At 43.4% G+C, this 21,336-nt stretch overlaps 2 protein-coding genes across 2 annotated transcripts; both read right to left on the reverse strand.

Moving 5' to 3' along the window:
- Nucleotides 1-5,687: 5,687 nt before the first annotated feature.
- Nucleotides 5,688-6,275, reverse strand: LOC135706382 (uncharacterized). The gene has a single exon (XM_065227990.1). The coding sequence runs from the start codon at nucleotides 6,273-6,275 to the stop codon at nucleotides 5,688-5,690; it is 588 nt and encodes a 195-aa protein (XP_065084062.1).
- A 349-nt stretch (nucleotides 6,276-6,624) lies between these two features.
- Nucleotides 6,625-7,953, reverse strand: LOC135706383 (uncharacterized protein K02A2.6-like). Its single transcript, XM_065227992.1, has one exon. It carries the CDS (start codon nucleotides 7,951-7,953, stop codon nucleotides 6,625-6,627), a length of 1,329 nt encoding a protein of 442 aa, XP_065084064.1.
- Nucleotides 7,954-21,336: the final 13,383 nt, after the last annotated feature.

Raw genomic sequence — 21,336 nt, forward strand, 5'->3', positions numbered from 1 at the left:
TCCGATTAACAATACTTCCCCCACTTTATTGAATCAAAATTTCGGTTCGCAGTGACAGATCATGACTGGTTCGCATTGACGTTTACGCGATCGGCTTCAGAGCCAGCTGGCGCCTCTCTCTTGGGAGAAAACTACCAAAGTCGAGCGCTCTTTCGCTCATCCGTTTCACCGAAGCTTGAAAGGAAGACCAATGGAGCGACGGGAGAAAGAGAGACAAGCGATTGAACATTTCGACAGTGAGCATGCATAAGGGCCTATACGCGATGATCGATTCTCTTCATCGATTTTCTCTTTGCATTGCTACAGCTAAGCGAATCAATTTTGTAGAATTTATTCAATGTAGAGTTGTAACAGGTTGCATTGGCTATCAAAAGCAACAGCAAACGCACCGACAAACGTTAAATCTAGCGAGTTATTAACAAAAGAGAAAATCGATGAAGAGAATCGATCATCGCGTATACGCCCTTATGAATGCTCACTGTCGATTTGTTTGTGCACGCCGACTGAGGTTCTAGAATGCTGCGAAGCTGTTCGACTTTAACAGAAAAAGAAAGCCAGCAGTCTCTTCGTCGCATCGATTTGGTCGATTGAAGCTGATATTGTGACGCCCTGAGGACCATTGTTTCAGTCTTCATTCTTACCATAGGCAATTGCTTGAACTTTTCTTCATACGCGGCCCATAATATTTTGCACGAGCCGTGTTCCCACTTGTTTGGCTGCCAAATTCCATTTCCGCTTCAGGTCAATTGCAGTTCCACCCTTTTTCTTCAGTATGTGCTTCACATTGACCAGTATTCCTCAATTGACCTTAGCTCCGGAGTATTGGGAACAACTGTGACGCCATTGTCACTGTACCACTGTTTTATAGAATTTGAGTAGTGGCAGTTTGCCAAGCCCTGCCAGAATAGGCAATCCACCTCACGCTGCTCCAGAAAAAGCAGAAGTCTCTTTTGAAGGTACTCTTCCTGGTTCAACTTTTTTTCAATTCAAGTGAGTTGATCAAGTCAGTTGAATGGCATGGTTTCAAGGGGTAGGTCACTCCGCACACCAAACTTGGATCAACATTTTTCTCAGTGTGCCGCAAGTGTGCCGATTGTGCCGGCAGTGCCGATCATAGAGCAAGCTGAGATTTTTTTGTAAAATACTTATATTATGGTATATTTGGCAACCCGATATTTCGGACAGCTTGAATGTTTTGGTTTGCAATCGAAGGATAACATAGGTCTAGCGACAACCAAGGAGGAATGCTGGTGAGATGGTCCGTGAGCGGTCTCAGTCATCCAACAGGACACAACAAAGAACAAAAAGCCGGAGAGCAACCGGTAGTGTCCCCGCATGGAAAACCGTAGGATGCGATAATTGAACGGCCCCGAAAATGACGAATATCGTGCTGGATAAGGATTTCTTCTACCAACGAATGAAACGCCTCTACGCCAACTGGAAGAAACCAGAGTTTTCCCATGATGATTCGCTGTAGAAGGTGGATTGCATTCTGATAGCGGTTGGCGCAGACGAGGAAGTCATCTACAACAAATCCACCTCGCTGCAGACCTGGCTGCTAGGATACAAGCTGTCCAAGTCCATCTTTTTACTGACCAGCAAGAAGAAGATCGACTTCTTGAAGCAGATCGAGAAGGACCGTGAGGAGGGCATTCCGTCGGTGAAGCTGTTGGTTCGGGATAAGAACGACAAAGACAAGGCCAATTTTGATAAACTGCTGGAGGCAATCAAGGGATTCAAAGATGGCAAAACGTTGGGCGTCTTCTCCAAGGAAAACTTCCCGGGTGAATTCTGTGAATTGTGGCGAGCCTTCATCAAGGACAATAGCTTCGACACGGTGGACATCAGCGTCCCAATCGCATGCATCATGTGCTCCAAGGAGGACTCCGAGGTTATCACCATCAGACGGTAGATGTATTCAACAAGGATCGTCATGGAGATTATGGATGCTGATAAGTGGGTGTCGAGCTTGATGTTCAGTGCATTCAGTGACAAAAATATCTGTACTTCGGATCGATCATCTGTGATCTGGGTGCGCGTTACAAGTCCTACTGCTCCGATGTCGTCCGAACGTTGCTGGTCAATCCGATGGAAACGATTCAGAAGCACTACACCTTTCTGCTCAATCTGGAAGAGGAACTGCTAAAGGTGATGATTCCGGGCAAGAAGCTCTCGGAGGTTTTCGACGTCGGAATGGATTTAGCCAAGAAGGAGGATCCCAAGCTAAGACGTTCGATTTTGCCATCGAGTTGGAGTGCTGGGAGAATTCGATCGTAGAACCTCACCCAGTGAAATTCGGTTTAAACATTGTAAGTTAATTAGGTTGAATGGAAGGAATAAAAATGCCATGTGATTGTGCCGTGAAAAGTAGTTCGGTATTGTTCAAGTGAGTTTGGTTTGGTTGATGACCAATTGATCGCTTGCTGGTGATTTGCTGCTGAAAACTAGGGTCCTTAAAAGGCCACATCCTGCCACTCCCAAGCCGTTGCCTTAACATAAAATTTTCATGATTAGCCAGTAATCTTCTCCTTTGAGTTTTCCGTATCCAAACGCCACCACTGCATGATCCAATCCATCCAAATTGTTCTTGCATTTGGGTTCGTAGGACACTCCATTTGCATAGTAGCTGAAAGACTTGTGACCGGCATCGGAAGCCTACATTTCGAATTTAAATGTGAACCGATAAATGCATTCCTGGTCTGAGTTCCTCTCGAGGGGGACGACTCTATCTACGATGCAGAAAAGATTGTGTTTAGCTGCACGCACGCTGAGTAGATAGAAGGAAGTTTTATGTCGATTTTGAAGATTTCCTGCAAAAAGAAGAAGCGCGATGCAAGTAGATGCGAGAAATGAAAGATGATTTTTCGAATATTGATTCGCTAGTGTGAGATTTTTTGAGCATCTAGAATTGAGATTTAGATGTGTCGCCCCCCTCGGTTCCTCTAGTATATTCAATTAGATTACGTTTCTGAAATACACAGTCAAACAGCATGTAATGTTGTGAACAATTTCAATGACAGTTGTCCAGCAGTGCTGCCATTTTATTTAATGAACATTGCAATGCCTATATTGATTGTGCCGATGGATGTGCCCAAGCTATACCGAATCTACTTTCGGCACACTGTGCTGAGTGACTTACCCCTTGCATGGTTTGCACGTTCAAGTTGAATTCAACTGACTTGATCATTTGACTTGCCCTGTCTAAGCCCAGCTTTACGGGGTACTCTTCCAGTCAACTGAGGTATAAAATTCCTGCCCAAGAATTTGATCGAAAACTGCCAGGAGCGGATAGACCGGGATTCACGTTTCGAGCGTGCAGAATCGAATCGCGACGTGATTTCTCCGGTGAAGCCATGATGTAAACAAATGAACTTATCCTGACAACCATAGTTGATAATAGAAGAGTTACGCAAACTGAAACCAAAATCTATCTATCGAACTGTCAACCGTATACCTATCGAGCAGATCAAACAAACTGACTCTGTTGCGTGGGAAGTATTGTTATCGAAACTAAAGGAAACTTTCACAACCCATGTGAAGTAATCGGAGGTATAAACATAAACAAAGGTTGCCAAAAATTAAAAAAAAAATTGCCCATTGATCAACATCAGCGTTGCAAGCTTCACTCTGCGTAACTCTTCTATTATCAACTCTGCTGACAACCAATGCCTACTGTGATTTTATACATTCTAAGCATGATTCAGTGAAATTTTGACAAAGTTCAACCTTTATTGTTCCATAAATAAACCCGTATGTTCTTCTAACAACAAAAGGAGTTAACTATTAGAACATTATCCCTCACGGAAATATATGTTTTTCTTTGACGCTTTCGATACCAAGATCCGGAAGAACTCCAATAAGACGCAATCAGGGTCAGAATGGTTGCTTGAAGACCAACTTCTAGTACGTACTGCTCCCCATTTCTCATCCGCGATTGAAATACAAAAAAAAAATACATCTTGGACATTATTGTTATCTACCCTCGAGTCACTTGCACCTACCTACTTCAACTTATGAAAGATGAAGACAGCAAAAAATCAGAAAAGAAAGTCGATAATCTCAACAGAGCGTGATATCCGGAGCCAAAAAGCCGCAAAAAGTGTAGTTGCTCCCTCGCAAAAATACACGCGGTGTGTATCGCTGGCCCAAGTAGTGATGCCGGTATTGAGAAATAAAATAAATTGCATCATTATTGTGCAATCATCTCGGTCAATTACGGTGCTCGATTTATCTTTCTTTTGTTACGGATTTCGGTGTGGGAATCGATCCATCTTCCGGCGCGAGAGCGAATATTGAATGAGGTGCCTTTACCAACCTACGAGGAAGGATTGAGGTTATTTTTATTTTTTTCATTTTAGGGCCTTACCAGGAATTTAAAAACATCAATTGGGTAACACTGATGGCCTCGATTCCAATCACGTTGTTAGCCGCAGTAGCAGTACATAATTGCAACAAAGTTTACCAACTGGCACAAAAAAAAATGACAACTATTTATGCAGTTATGCGACATACCGGCTGCTGGCACAAAAGGGCAGCGTAAACAAACAAAAACAAGACATACTGAAAAGCAGATGTAGCCATTTTCGGAACTCGATTCCTTTTTCATCCGATTCAGATGCGTTCACAAACTATCACAACACAAACACAAACATGTATTCCGAGGACTTCAGGTCATCGTGCTTTGGACCGATTTGTATGCTTTCTTCCCGGGGTATCAACGGCACAAGTGGTGCATTTTTCTAAAAGTGCACACAATTATCTAATTAGAAATCGATAAACATATTATGAAAATTATTTATCGTCTCCATTCCGTCATTCCATGTTATGGTTGGTATTCTTGGCGCGCGCGAATCGGATATGGGAAAAACTGTTGCATACAACTTCTTCTTGCCAGCACAACAACAGCCAGAGATGGAAAAACGAGTGGTGTTCAGTGAAAACAACAACAACAACCTCGGACTACGGTGAATTGAGAAGTCGATATAGGCACCGAGAGATATACTGAAGGACTGGTCCACCAGTAGTGTAGCGGTGCAAGTATGGTTACGGTTATAGCTAAGTACGAAAGTATGTAGCAGTTGAGGAGCATTGTAGAAGAGGATTGTGTCCGTAGGTACTAAGTTATGAACAGAAATGAATGAACATGAACTATTTTCCTCAGATTCTAACATCTCAATCAATAAGTCGTGAACCGCAAAATATTCTATCGATTCTATTCTATTTGGGTGGTATATGGCTGAAATAAATAGAAATAGACATGAGTGCCACGGCGCCGCCACCGTCCACTTATTTAATCACGCTGGAATGGTTGATTACCGTAGTTGGGTGTCTTTCGAGAAGTTTCTAAGTATACAAAACTCCTTATGGTAAAAGCAACCTGTTCGTGTGACATCTCTGTACCAGTCGAAAAATTCATGTAAATTTCTGCGAGATATACTGCCTATAGTCCCATATCAGTCCTATATGGAAAAAGTAGGCATTGAGAAAATGGCAGTCGAAGTTACGAAGTGCAATTCCCATGTAATTTGATAAATGATATGAAGTGTTCTTCTCAAAGAATAAAGAAAGTTTGAGTGGTTCTAACTATACGTTTATTCAGGTTGACATCTACACTTCGAATCACTAATTTTTCCATCTCGGTCGCAGCTGTAGGTTGCTGCGATTACTTGGATGGAACATCTCCCCTCTTAATTCATCCAGTACTCCTCGAATCTAGCTGGTAAACGAGTCTGCCGGCGTTCCCTTGTTGCTGGCGGAACTGGTACTGGATCTTGCTGTGGTGGATTGTCTGCCTCACTATCATCCGAAAAATACTCCGCCTCATCACTTCCAAGCTCTTCATCAACTGGACCAAGTTCGTCGGGCACTGCAGCCGGTATTGCTGCTGAAACGGATGGTACGTCTAGGCCAAAACCGTCGAAGAATACCGATAACAGACTAGGACCTTGGCTTGGACTAAGATCTGGACCAGATTCGACCGCACGTTGCTTCAATTGATTGGCATGAGAACGGATGAGCCACTGATTATCCTGCAGGAAAACGTTGTAGTTGACTTTTCCGACACGCTCGATTACTGTGGCAGCCTGCCATTTCCAGGAATTTGCTTGATGGACTTGAGCATATACAGCATCACCCGGAACAAACTGCCTCGAAATCGCTCCATGCTTCTTGTTGAAACGCTTGTTTTGCTCATCTGCTTTCGGTTCTGCTGCTGATGTACAGTTGTGTTGCGGTAGTAGCATTGACGAAACTGTGCGGACCGATCGTCCGAACATTATTTCTGCAGGAGACTTTTCACCTAGGTCAGCCGTTGGTGTTGACCTGTAAACTTGCAAAAACGTCTGCAATGCTTCCTCCAGTGTGTCTCCTCCCGACCGAATCTTCCGAAGAGTGCGCTTCAAGGTGTCCACGAACCGTTCTGCTAAGCCATTTGATTAAGGATGGAATTGCTGTGCGAACGTGGTGAATGCCTTGATTCTCACAGAAATTCTTGAACTCGTAGCTGGTGAACTGGGTACCATTATCTGAGACGATGGTTTCTGGCACGCCAAATGTTGCGAACGTTTGAGTAAGTAGCTTGATTGTTGTTCTTGTCGTTGTGGTTTTAGTTGCGTATACTTCGGGCTATTTGGTGACCCGTACTACCAGGTGACAACTACCAGGTCCGTCCACAGGTCCTGCGTAGTCAATATGGATGCGTGACCACGGCTTATCAGGGATGGGCCACGATTCAAGCGTTGTTTTGACTGGTGCTTTTCCAGCAGTGCAGCAGGGAGTGCATTGCCGGACGAAATTCTCGATGTCGTTGTCGACTCCGGGCCAGTAAACGAAACTGCGTGCAATAGACTTCATTCGTACCATGCCGGGATGTCCGCGATGAAACTGCTTCAGGATTTGCCTTCTAAACTTGCTCGGAACGACTACCCTGTCGTGGAACAGTATACAGCCATCGACGTTGGTGAGAGACTCCCGCCTGTTGAAGTAGACTCGAATCTCTGGATCTTCGACTGATCGTGCATCGTTTGGCCAACCCTCACGAATGAACTGCAGCACCGCTTCTAGGGATATTGCTGCCACAACGTACTCCTCTTCTTGCTGCTTAGAACGGTCGATGAGTCTTGACAGCATATCGGCGCATCCGAAGTCGTTGGTAGACACGTGCCGAATGTCGAAGTCGTAGTTGAGAAGCATCAATGCCCATCGTTGAAGTCGATTTGCGGTGTGCAAAGGAATGCCCTTCTTCGATCCAAAGATTGATAACAGCGGTTTGTGATCCGTGAGCAGAGTGAATCTGCGCCAAAGGAGGTACTTGTGAAACTTCGTTACCGCATATATTAGTGCAAGTGCTTCTTTTTGCGGCTGCCCGTAACCTTTCTCCGCTGGAGTGAGGGATCTTGATGCGTGCTGGATTGCCTTCAGATGTCCATTCGAAAATTCATGGAAGATGACTGCACCGATGCCCGTGCTGGAGGCGTCCGCTGCTACGATGATTGGTAACTTCGGGTCGTAATGCGTCAGCAGCATATCGGACTGCAGGACTTGCTTGAATTGCTCAAAAGACCGTTGGCAATCGGAATTCCACTGCCACTTCGAATCCTTCTTGAGTAATTGGTCGAGAGGATGACGAAGTTCATGGATGTTGCGCACGAATCTGCCGTAGAAATTAACGGCTCCCAGGAACGATCGCACTTCGGAAACATTGGTGGGTGCCGGAATAGAGGCGATGGCTTGAAGCTTCTCTGAATCCGGACGGATGCCGTTTCGATCGACGATATGCCCCAAATATCTGATTTCGGTTTGGAAGAAATTGCACTTTTCCAGCTTGACATGGAACCCATTTTCCCCTAGACGTTGTAGTAGCTTGTCTAGTGACGCCTTGTGTTCCTCCCAGGTTCTTCCGAAGATGATAGCGTCGTCGAGAAACGACCGAACACCAGAAATGTCGGCTATCATGCTGTCAACCAGTCTTTGGAATGTTCCAGGCGCTGACTTCACCCCTGGAGCGAGCCGGTTGAATTGGAAGATGCCTCGATGCGTGTTTATGGTGAGAAGCTTCTTCGATTCTTCATCTACTTCCACTTGCATGATGTTCGATCATCGTAGTGTCCGACTTGATATTGACGAGCCGCTGGAACTCGTCGATCAGTGTTTGAATTGTTACCGGAGCATCAGCCGTTTCACCTTCAATCCGGGATAGAAGCCTTGCTCGAATGTCCGCGTAGCGTGGTGGTTTGAGACCACAGACGAAAATCAAGCACTTGAAGTGATCAATCTTCAAATTCTGGAACTCAAATACTTCACATGCCCTGTTGACTTTTCCGCCATAGGTGATTATGTCGTCGGCCTCGGACTTGAGTAGCTGCATGCACTGGTAGCGTTTGTGGAATACGGAGGTCTGTCTGCCGAACGTATCGTGACGTCCTTTGGTAATTTCGGAAGGATGTAGTTGACGTAGCGACTGTGAGAGGACGTGTCCAACTTCCGGAGCAGAAGTCTAACTTTTGCTGCGTCGTCCAGACTTTGTCCGTCGCTTTCAAACAAATCCGAGTAACGGGCAAACCATTTTTCGAATGTGGTGCCGTTCTCCGGATCGAAGCAGAACTCGCTGATGTTTGTCGACAGGGATTCCAAAACTTGCTCTGGGTTCGTTGCTTGTGGAACGGCCAACCACTGGAGAAGCTGCAAAATCGCTGCTTGGAGTTCTTCGTTTGACGCCGCCACCTTCCTCGGTTCGATTCTGGAATTTCTTGAACTTGTGAGCTTCCAGAAAAATCCTCGTCGCCAACTGAAGTGTTCTTCTCAAAGAATAAAGATAGTTTGAGTGCTTCTAACTATACGTTTATTCAGGTTGACATCTACACTTCAAATCACTAATTTTTCCATCTCGGTCGCAGCTGTAGGTTGCTGCGATTACTTGAATGGAACATCGTGATTACTTGGATGGAACATGATAGTAAATTAATGGAACAGCCTTTCAGTCCTTGTTACTACAGCGTAATCCGAACAGCATTGAAGTCTTTACAGAAGTGGTATGCGAACCGGCAACAGCAACCATCCCAAAGACCAGCAGCGTTCCGGGGCGAAAAGCGCTACGCTGGTGGAATGAAGATACGAGGAAAGCCGTTAAAGCTCGGCGTAAAGCACTTCGCCGTGTAAAGCGCCTTCCTATCGAACATCCCGACCGCGAGGACGCTATCCGTCAATACCATGCTTGGCATACACAGTTTTGGTCACGAACTGCTAATAACTTTACACACAGTTGACAAAAAATATTTCTGTTTGAAGCAGTAGATAGAATAAAGTTTTGAGCTTGCAAAACACACTTCGAAATAACTAATTTTACTAGTGACGGAATCCGTCGTTGACATAAAAGATGAGACGTAAACAAACATGTCATGTAATATTAAGTGCTCCGAGACTGAAATGTTCGTTGCTCGAAGAAATGTATGACCCTGCAATTGAAGCGGACGAACTCGGCTCGTACTTTGCCGATCTCGCAGCCATCGAGAAGTACGAAAACGAATTCAAGCGGAAAGCTAAGCCTTCAACGTGATCCATTGCAAGTTTCTCTGTTTCTTCTGACGCTGGGAACTCGGACATCAACCAGGCATTCTCCTGGCAGGAATTGCAGCATGCCCTCCGCTGCAGCAACGGAAAGTCGGCGGGTTCCGACGAAATCGGGTACCCTCTACTCAAGAGGTTTCCAACGCCAGGCCAGCTACGGTCAAGAGGTTTCCAACGCCAGGCCAGCTCCTGGAGCTTTTCAACAAACTCTGGCTCACCAACTCGTATCCAGCGTCGTGGAACGAGAGCTTAGTCATTCCCATCCCAAAAGCCAATGAAACAATCCGTGAAGTTAGCAAGTACCGGCCAATAGCCTTGACATGCTGTATGGCCAAGGTCCTGGAGCGAATGGTCAACAGGAGGCTAAAGCATTTCCTTGAAGGCGAAAACCTGCTAGACCATCGACAGCACATCTTTCGTCAAGGGTACGGAAGGTCAACTTATTTCGCAACACTAGGGGAGGTCCTCAAGAGTACCAACGATAGCGGTCTCCACACCAAGATCGTCTCACTGGATATATCGAAGGGCTTCAACAGGACGTGGACGCCCTTCGTCTTAGAGCAGCTTGTCAACTGGGGGCTGTGTGGACGCATGGTCCACTTCATCAAAAATTTCCTGACCGATCGTTCTTTCAGACTCGTAGTTGGCAACACGAGGTACAAGCTTTTCAGAGAAGAGACGGGCGGCCCACAAGGTTCAGTTATCGCCGTTACCCTCTTCCTGGTGGCCATGAACGGAGTTTTCGGACCACTGCCGAAAAATGTTTATATTTTCGTGTATGCCGACGATGTACTTATCGTAACTACCGGCCCAACAGCAACACGTAACAGGATAAAGGCCCAGGCAGCTGTCTCCGCTGTAGCCAGGTGGGCCAGCGCGGTAGGTTTCCACCTTTCGGCCACCAAAATCATCAGGTGCCACGTGTGTCCATCCCATCGCTGACACGGTGCCAGTCTTGAGATGAAGTGCATCGCTACTGAAAAGCTCGTGCAGATACTAGCACCAACTTTCAACACCTACGTTCGGATTGTCTCCGGTCTTCTTCAGTCAACGCCCGCCGATGCCGCATGCATCGAAGCGGGTATTCTGCCCTTCCGCCATCATATAACCGCAGCAATTGCAACGAAAGCCGCTGCCTTTACCGCAATGACCTCCGAAAATGACAGGACCTTTCTCCTCGATGAGGGGAACAGACTCCTCTAAATGACTGCCCATTCGGAGCTCCCCCCAGTGGTCAAGGTCCACTGGTACGGAGACAAAATTTGGCACATACCTCCACCAAAAATAGAGAGTCGGATAAAGAGCAGGTTCAGAAGATAACTCTGCAGCGCTGAGGAGAACAGTAGCTGAACTGCTAGGATCGGACTACCCAAGCCATGCCCACATATACACGGACGGATTGCTTTCCCGAGCCGGGGTCGAAATTGGAGTAGCCGGAATTCAAACACCGATGAGTAGCAGCCTACAGCCGCAAGCTGCGGCCATTTTTGTTGCCGTTACAATACCCTCGGACCGGCCCATACTGGTGCTACAGCGTGATACAAACCCTTACATCTGAGACCCTGACTCACCCCTGGATACATGGTATTGTGGAGGCCACACCTCCAAAAACGGTGTTTTCCTGGATCCCTTGGCACTGCGGTATCCCAGGAAATAGCGAAGCCGACAGCCTGGCAGGGTCTGGACCAGCTGACTCTCGCTACACCAACGAAGTGCCACTACAGGACATAAAGCGATGGATAGTCAGCAATCTGCTAATCTTCTCATCGGTCGGGCACTCACCATCATTCCCGAAGTCAACTTGCTGGGACGGCAAATTTCCTCGATGTCACGCTGGCAGTTTGTTCAGCGCCTCTCGCCAGAATTTCGCATCAGATGACTGCCAGAATACGTACGATCTCTGCAGCGGATGACGAAGTGGCAACGATCATCGCACAATGACTTCGTTTTGCTAGTGGACGACAATTCGAAGCCAAGACTGGCAGAATCGTCGAAACCTTCCCAGGTCCAGAAGGATTAACAAGGGTGGTATCTGTAAGAACAGCAACTGGTACTGTTCGGAATGATGTTAAGAAGGTATGGATGTGGATGCGGATGAGTATACTCCAAGAACCACAGAGCATAATATTGTGGATTCAATTCCATTTTTTGGATCATTCCTTTAGTTTTTAGTGTGAACATTTGATTTTCTAAGGATAAATTTCGTTAGTTTCTGGGTCATGGTTGAACGTTTTATGGATCATTTGCAATATGTTAATGCGTAATTCGTTCATTGAATCATTCTTTAGAAATTGAGCGGTAGATTATTACAATTGTGTCGCTAAATTTTGCATAAAATATGGATCATCGTGACATTTATTATGGTTCATTCACACTTTTTTTTTGGGATTTTCACTGGGGTTTTAAAGGATTATTTGGATGTTTTTTAAGAAATAATTTTTCATTTTTTTTATGGGTCGTTCCATCAATTCTAAAAGGGGGCGGGGGCTGCCAACAAACACTGCCATTTATAGAAAAATTTTGGTGAAATTTAGCTTTAAAATCACTTTACAAAGCAAACTAAGCGATTCACAATGTGGCTTTCTTCAGGTAAGTTGTGTATTTTGGTGATATTAAAAACTTTGTAGAACATGTCGAATCGATTAAGGCCTGTACTCGAAAAAAAAAATGCACCAGACAGAAGTGTTCGCCAAAAATTTATTTTAAGTCGGATTTTCTTGAAACTTTCAGAGAATGAACTAATATATATGGATTATGTTGCGGCATAATTACTTTATTCAATTTCCTTTCCATCGCTGAAAGCCCGCACCTTTCCCTTAAGACCCCTCATTACATTTTGTGCAATGGTGGAGCCGACCTTTTTGGTCACTTTCATCCATTCTTTCTTCAACTCCAGCTCGTTCTTAAACACCTTGGACGATTTTCGAACTTTGGCCTTCATTATGGCCCAAAATCTTTCCACCGGACGAATCTCTGGTGAATTTGGGGGGTTGGCGGTTTTTGGTACAAAAACAACGTTATTGTCTCTGTACCAATCCAACGTCGATCGCGCGTAATGGCATGATGCCAAGTCCGGCCAAAATAATGTCTCGCCTCCGTGGGACCACAGGAAGGGTAACAGATGCTTCTGGAGGCACTCGGTGCGGTAAATTTCACTGTTGATGGTACCCATTGTGATGTACGGTTTACTCAGTTTACCGCATTTGCATATGGCCTGCCAGAGCAAGTATTTTTTGGCGAATTTGTCCACTTTCTTCTTCCTTATGTCTTCCAGAACATCAAACCGTGATTTGGCAACGTAGAACTCCAGCCCCGGTATCTGCTTTGCGTCTGCCTTGATGTAGGTTTCGTCATCCATAACCACACACATCGGTTTCGTTAACCACTCTCGATACAGCTTCCTTGCGCGGGATTTGGCCGCCGTGTTTTGTTGATCACGCCGGTTCGGTGCCTTCCGGACCTTGAATACACGAAGCCCAGCTCGTTTCATGGTTTGCTGAATGAACCAGACGGAACATTTTGCCTTCAGAGCCGCGTCGCGAATCGAAAGGTTCGGATTACGCTTGAAATAATCCAACACCTTCCGGGCCTTCACAGGGTCAGCTGTCTTCGATTTTCTTCCACTTCCAGCCCGCCGCTCGGTTGTCTGGGACTCCTTAAACGATTTTACCACCCGAGACACAGTTGTATGGGTGATTCCCAGTTGTCTTCCGATCCATCTCATGGTGGCAGTCGGATTTTCCATGACGGCGCGCAAAATTCTCCGGCGATTTTCTTCTTGTTTCGATGACATCTCAATAACCACTAAACTGATTGTTATGAAATTTTGCACATGTAAACAATTCACTCCAAACTAGTTGTACCCAGAATTTCATTCAGAATTTACCCATGGATAAAAAAGTTACACACGGATAAAAATGGTGCTTTTTTTTCGAGTACAAGCCTTAGTTAAGATTTATGATGGAAAAAAGAAGAAGGGTCTGTGTCTAGGAGCACGAACGGAAGCTTGACGTAGGACCGCTAGTGGACGGAACAAATATGTTGAGCATTTAGGGTCTTTTAATTGATCTATAATCTATTATCTTAACTCATTCCGTTGTTGAATTGTTGGCCCTGAATAGGACCTGTTGTTTTTTAAATAGTGGCCCTGAGAAGGGCCGTTTTTTCTGGTGCTCTTTTGATCGTTTAGGACAGCTACCTGTAGCTTATGAAAAATAGTGATTGTTGATACCTGTAATTTCAAAAGTTTGTTTGTGACATTAAATTCTGAATGATGATATTACTACTTACCTATATCAGTAAGTATAGGCCGACGGTAAGAGAAATAGGTGATGAATACTTAACATCATAGGATCTGAAATATGTAGTGCAATGTTAGTTCTTTTAATTATTCGAAAATCTGTTATCCTGGCTCCTTCTGTATTTGAATTGGTGGCCCTGAAAACGGTCGTTTGTTTCTTGGTTGTTGGCCCTGAAAAGGCAAATCTACTCTCTCGGACCTGATAAATAGATTAGATTGCTTCACGACACCGATTATGGATCTCATTAAACATCTGTGGTCGATCTGAAGATATGCAACGTTTTAGCTACGGACTGGTTGTAAGTATATGGCAGCATTCACACCAGACTAAGACGTACTCCGGCCAGCATTGAATTTGATTGTTGTGAAAGAACAACTAGCGCTACTTGGCTCTTTCACACCAGTGCAAGTCGATGTCAACCGGATGACGGCTGTCTATTGTGGGAAACCTTCACACTTAGAAAAAAATGATGTAAATTTAGGTGCTCTGAGACTGACATATACGAACGTCAAGTTTAACATAAAATTGAATCATAATAGACGTGAAATTCAGCTCAATCAAACGTACTTTCGAACTTTTCAGTCTCGGAACACTTAATTTTACATGACATGTTTGTTTACGTCTCATCATTTATGTCAAAGATGGACTCCGTCGATGTGGGTGCATTTGTAGTCGTCTTCGTATTGGTGTGTAGCGTGCTGTTCCACTCATACGTCGTGTCCGACGCTTATCCGTCCGTTACTCGAAAGTAAATGACGAAGAGAACGAATTGGCAAGTGTTTTCATTACCACTGCTTTTCTCCACCCTTCCTTTGATTGGTGAAATGGTGAGCGGTCAACCGAGCATTGAGCTCATGTGAGCATGCGCAATGTGCCGTATGTTCGATTTGCGCTCTATCGTTACGTCCGTGTTTGGGATTTTTCGTTACATGTCTGAATTTTGATTTTTTTTTTCAATGTGATCCCCAATATAGAAGTTAAAGACATAGTCCTACGTCAAAAGAAAAAAAAATTAATGTAGTCATGACAAAAAATCGATTTATATCTCGCTGGACTTATGACTTAGAAACTTTGTATTTTCAGCAAAGTTCATGAAATGCTTGGCTCTACAACTTTGCCATCTTGTGATTACAAAAAGTTAGTTTTTCTTTGTAATACCACCTTAATAAAAATGAGAAAAGGGCTTTGACCGTCTTTTTTTCAGAATGGTTGACGGCGACTTACGTGTTTGATTACAAAAGCTATTTCACCAAAATCTTGAATCAGTCCAGAATTTAGTTCTGTCCGTTAAACAATTTTGAACTAATTATTATGTTGTTTATTTATTTATTTGATAACGCTTAATCGAATTAACTATACAGAGCCGTGGATTCTTGGTCACTACACAATACATCTTAAAACTATAGTCGGTTCCATTGTATGGCAGAATCGCCAACGGGGGTCAGAGCGCTTCCATTGCAGCAATGGACGCAAAACGTGGTCAGCACTCAAACACTCATCACTAAACGGTTACTTTCCAAAGTCGACGACGCATCGACTGAAAGAACTGCTGCACGCTATGTCTGAAGGCTCTTTTTTTGTTACTTTCATGTACCTCAGTTTTTTCTTCACAGGAAGTTAGTATTGATCCTAAAAATCAAATCTGTGTGGGTTCTTTGAGAAAAAGTGTTTTGAAGTATACTTAGCCCGTTTACAAAGGCGTATAAGGACTACTGACGATACAAAATTGTTACGGATCGAAACAAATTCAGCTGAAAATGATTCAAAAAGGGATTAAAGTAGTCAAAATACTAAGTTTCAATGATACAGTAAGATTCCCTCTTCGTTGCCGTAAAATATCGAAGCTTTACCATGATCTCATAATGTTTTAATTAAAAACATAATTAAACAATGGTTTAGTCTCTAAATTTACTAATATTCAACCATTCCATAGCAAAACATTAGAGTGTTTCTCAGAATATGGTAAAAAATGTAATTTGATCCTTATTGCAAATTTTATTTTGGCATTAGGGTGACCATTTCATCGTTAGGGTGGTCCAAAAATCTTTTTTTTTTATTTAAATGACTTTTTTCAAAACTTTTGAACCACTAGACTGATTTCAAAAATAAAAATATCAAATGAAAGGTAATAAAAAACACTTGTAAGGAAAATATAAAGATATAAAAAAGCGTTTTGTATTGAAAAACATGCCTTCGATCACATTTCACAAGGGAAGCGTAAAAGAGGAAGATGTATCGCAGGAAATTATATCTCTCTATTATACCTGTTTTCTAACATATGGAGGTGGAGTTGTTCCACCAACGACCCAATGTTACCTCTTATAGAATTTACATTTCAAATTCAAATCCCTGTTCATAAGTTTTTTCCATGATTTCGTTGAACTTCGATGAAATTCTTCAAACTCTCCTAATGTTCTTTGAACGTCTCTGAGTTTGGCATTTCCCTGAAATTATCGGATATTTCTTAAAGTTCACAGTATTTTCCTAATGTTATTAAATTTTCCCTGTGGTGCACAGACCATCGTAAAGTTTGCAAAAATTTCCTCACGTTTAAAGCACTTTTGCAGAGCATCATTTAATTCATATAATGTTGCTATAGTTCACAGAACTCTCTTGAAGTTTTTGTTTTGCTTTATTAGAGAGATTTTCAGCCTTGAGCTGGTTCATCTTTTTAGGACCTCTCTTGAAGTTTGTAGAACTAACCAGGATGACATTGAACTCCCCTGAAGCTCACAAACCGTCCCTGAAGTTGGCAGAATTTTCCTGAAGTTGCTCGAAGCACATCTTTCAAGTTTTTCGAATTTTCCTGAAGTTTGTAGAACTCCCCTGAAGTTTGTAGAACTTCCCCGAAGTTCAATGAACTGCTCTGAAAGTTGCTGAATTTCTCTGTTTCTTTGGAGGACCTTATTTAAAGTTTGCAAAGCTTTCCTAAAATTCATTACAGTTCCCTATAGTTCGCAGAATTTCCTAGAAAGTTGCTGAACCTTCCAAAATGTTTCCTTAAACAAAATATGGGAACTGCAATGAAGCTCTAGCAATTCTGTAGTAATTCAAGGTGAGAGCTACCTAAACTCACTGGGCAAGAGTAGTTGATCCCATGTGAGTTTCATTCCTGTATTATCGACATTATCGTATAAAAGATTTTCAAACAAATTCGTTATGGTTGCCAGAATTTATTTTCGATCTCGCCGTTGAGTCAAACATCTCAATTTATTTTTAAAAATCCAAGCAAAATTTCCATCCCTCAGGATGTTTTGGTGGCAAATTCCACCTTCGCTACCTCTTGAGTAGGGGACACAAAACTTTTGGATACCTACTATCTCCTTTATTGAACTGGTGAAAATCTTTCAACGATCGTCGCTACTAAAGTGACATGATTTTTTTTTTCAGTGTTGCTTTTTTGAAGCACAACAACTGAACGCTCTATTTTCTTTTTATTTTTCCAGATTTTCTACGCGATTTATCTATAAAAAAACACTCAAAACAGGACACAAATCAATGCCTACTGCCTACGAACTGTTCTACTCATTTTTTTTCTTTTTTACTCTTACTTAACTGTTTTGTATGGTAAATTGTCCATACTCGACTTTGTAAACTTCAAAACACGATTTCTAAACAAACCCAAGATTAATTATTTTAAAACCATCACAGATTTGATTGCTAGGATCAACACTAACATCCAGTGAAGAAAAATCTGAGGTACATGAATGTTGCAAAAAAGTGCCTTCAGACATAGCGTGTGCTGATGAAGAACAATGAGAAGGATCACACAATGGTTGCTGCCGAGAAAACAGACGATCGCGTGGCACACATCGAGAGTGGCCTGTTTTTGTCGACAGCCGAGTGAACACTGAACTAATTATTATGAAATGGAAAATTAAACTTTTGTAATTTGCAAATCTAACCTTCATTCCAAACTCTGTCGAATGCTTTTTCTATGTCTAGAAGAGCAACTCCAGTTGAGCCTTGAGCAGCCTTTAAATTTGTTTGAACGAATTAAATTATCAAGAGTTGATAAGTTTTGCCCCAGTGGGGCGTTTTATACACTCCTACCCAATATACTGGATGCAATTCATAGTTCACACGACACCGTCAAACACCATTCTCTAGTACATTGACCATCCCTGTTACCCTCAAAATTTCCAAAAACCAATGAAGTAATTAAGAAGCTTTGAAAATTCCAACCACATTCTCCCAAAGTTGGTTGAGAGTCATCGAAATAATTGTCGATTTTCTCATGTCGGCCTCATTCGTCAAAGGAAACGTGTGCAAGTCCCTTGGTACCAACGCCATGGACGGGACAGCTCAGCGATCCACGCACCCATAAATGGCAGTACCTCCCGAAAAACTCCCCATACAGTACCCGGTAGTCTACGGTAATGAAATCCACACTTTTGACATAATCAGCCGCCTCGGGACCCGCAAATAATGTCATAAATTAAGGCAATTTCAAACTAATACACCGAACGCAACGATGGGAGGCAAAAACCAATCACATTCCTGAACTGTTCTGCTTCGTCCACTTGTTGTTGGGAGCCTGCAGCTTTCCTTTTTACCTTTTATTTCCCATCCATCCACTTGCTCCATATCAGTCCGGTAGATCATCACCGCCGTCGTCGTTGTCGTTGCTTGATTTGGAAGGAATTTTCGCTGCACCTTCTTTGCTGCGGTTGGGATTTTTTTTTTTGCTGTCGGTTTCCCGCTGGACCCGGATGGCAATATAGGTACCATCATACCTTCGGAACAGCCAATAAATTAGTGTTGATGAACAATTTTCATTTTATTGCTTCACCACAGCTACGTTCAGAGATACTGAGGGAGCACGCGGAGGACATTTCTTGCATTCTGACACGTACTGCACACATTGATCGGATTCTGATGGGGATTCTTGCACACACAACCAACCGACCGTCGTCGGGTATTCGCTACTAGAGATGATGACGACTCGACCCTCAGATTTGCTGATAGGTTCCTACCTACTATATCTCATTTGAGCTTTGAAGTGCAGATTGAGCGCAGCGAGTTCTTTGACCCCCTTCCGGGGTGACTTGAAATAGACACCCACTTTATGCGTTTGGCTCCGTCGGCCGCCAACATGTCCTGCTTGGCAAGTGTGCACTTTCCTCATGTCAGGACAGGATGATTGATTCCAGACAAAGCTGTTCCAATATCCATCTGTCCTGTCCTGACCACCGAAATAAAGTCTGCCCGGCGTCATCCAACCAGCAAATGATTCTATTATACTCTTTATTGGCTTTCCTTGGCTGGTGTGTGATGATAGGTGCAATTCCGCAACTGTTGCAGACACGAGATGAGCTCTCCGAGAGGGAGCCGCGGTGCCGGACACTCATCAATCTGGTTGTCCGATGAAACTTGCACACCGAAATAGCATCACATTTCGGGTAGGTACTTTTTTCCCTTCTCCTTGAGCAGAAAGTTTATCTGTCTCGGATGGCTTGGCCATTGTCTCTGGTGCGGGTGCGGCAGAGCGGTGCGAGCCCTCTCGATGATGGCTCTCTCGCTGATGGGTGGTGTGGTGGTAGGAATATGAACGTGATTGGTGTGCGAGTATGTAGGTATGTTGGCTTGTTGGCAGACGTGTAGAGATGAGCAGAATACGGTAGCAATTGATAGCGATCATTTCTACCCGGACTTCCTTTTCATTATTGGCTGGCTTTGGTGGCCGTCTTCGTCTGGTCCGGCTGCTGCTGCGGTAGTCTGGAAGATGTACAATCGGTGACATCGATTTTTGTATGAAGGATAAAAGTTTGTTGTTCATTTTCGAGAGGAGCATATTTGCATGACAAAACAGTCTGTTTCGGGTTGTGATAATAATCAGTACACGTACTAGTTTGGCGCAGTGCGTAGGTACTCTTGAAAGTGTTACTATTATTACGATGGAAAGGGAAAATGGTTTCACGCGAAAGTTTACTTTTGTGACTGCAAATAGAAGACGGAAGGCCGTTTTGCAAGAATAGGAGGAGGAAGGAGTTTGGATTGTAGATGGTTCAAGTTCAACAATTTGCTTTGCTTGGTGAGTATTAGGCAGACTGTGTAGTAGACGTTAGGAATGACATTGGGCATAATTCATAGATAAATTAAAAATCACAAAAAATACATACTTTCTTTCAAGAACTGTAATTTTTTAACTAGTTCTTTCTTTTTTTTTAACAAAAGCAACATATCGGTACAAATGACATATATGACTTTCGTCATTTTCATATGGGTACGGTTGATTTTTATTTTTATTTGGGAAATATTTTGATGATGATGGTTCATTCCTTAAAATGCACGAACATCATTAGGCCAAGTACTTACAGGGTTGGTAATTTAAATGGGTTAAGCCAAAATTGGTTTTATCATCCAATTTTTTGATATCAGTTCAAAGTTAATGCGTAATTAATTCACGAACGACACTCTCTAAAACAATTTCTACACTAATCTTCGCATGAACTCATGGATTCTTAGATCTCTTATATTTATTACATGGTGCTTCTTTCAAACACTACGTAATTTATACATGGTGACTTAGCATTATACTCTTGGAATTTACTCCAAGTTTGATTATGTGTGTTCATCCATAAATTGGAAAATGTATAATTAAAAAAATCAAAATCTCAGAATCTATAAAGGCATTTATGGGAAAGTTTACCGATCTGAAAAAAAATCCGTTTTGACTTTTCTAAAAATATTGGTCAAATATTAGTATATTAGTTTTTCGACGCGATAAACTTCTAATGGCGAACCACGACATGAGACAAAGCGGGTGATCGCCATCAAGCACGACTCCGTGGTCAAGAAGTGAGCTACTTCGAGGTGAACCGCTCTGACTACCAGGCACGTGAACAAAACGATCCACCTCTTTTCCCTGCAGCGGCCAGGCGACACTTTTATCGGCTCGAAGTAATCGATAATGGGTGACTCTCTGTACTGATAGCACAGCCATCCAAGGGCAACTCTTGGCAACCCTGCACTGTATGCAGGCTTTCGCCACTTTGGCTACAACGAATCGTTCCGCAACGCGTTCTTCACGGTCTCCCGCTCGTGATAATGCTGAACAATTATCCACGTAACGGCATTGTCCTTTGGCAGTATTTTGCCGAGAACCACCAGTAGAAATTCAGCTGGTCCCGCTCGACCTTCCATGTACCGTTTTCGTCGATTAGAGGAGTTAATTTGCAGATGAAACTACATTTTGGAAGTTCCAAACTCTTTCGAGAGAATGCTTTGTGCTTACTTTTTCATCGGTTTAAATGTTTCTAGCTGCGATCCCTTAAGCTTTCTTCGGCAGCTCGACACGAACCGAAACACGCAAACCACGCAAGCCCAGCACTGCTGCTTGCCATCCTTGAAACTGATACTTAACGGAGCCACCTTCACCCGACTATTAATCAACACACATCTGATCGTTCCACTCCCCACAGCTCGAAAATATGCCGCACACCCGTAAGCGCCTTTGCTAGCATCATAC

Source organism: Ochlerotatus camptorhynchus, unplaced genomic scaffold, assembly GCF_037179485.1.
Source record: "Ochlerotatus camptorhynchus isolate MF236.1 unplaced genomic scaffold, CSIRO-AGI_Acam_v1.1 ptg000277l, whole genome shotgun sequence".
In the NCBI taxonomy this organism is placed as follows: domain Eukaryota; kingdom Metazoa; phylum Arthropoda; class Insecta; order Diptera; family Culicidae; genus Ochlerotatus; species Ochlerotatus camptorhynchus.

What these genes read in the sequence shown, in the direction of transcription:
- LOC135706382 (XM_065227990.1), bottom strand. Translation starts at nt 6,275, where the DNA reads ATGTTCGGACGATCGGTCCGCACAGTTTCGTCAATGCTACTACCGCAA.
- LOC135706383 (XM_065227992.1), bottom strand. Translation starts at nt 7,953, where the DNA reads ATGATAGCCGACATTTCTGGTGTTCGGTCGTTTCTCGACGACGCTATC.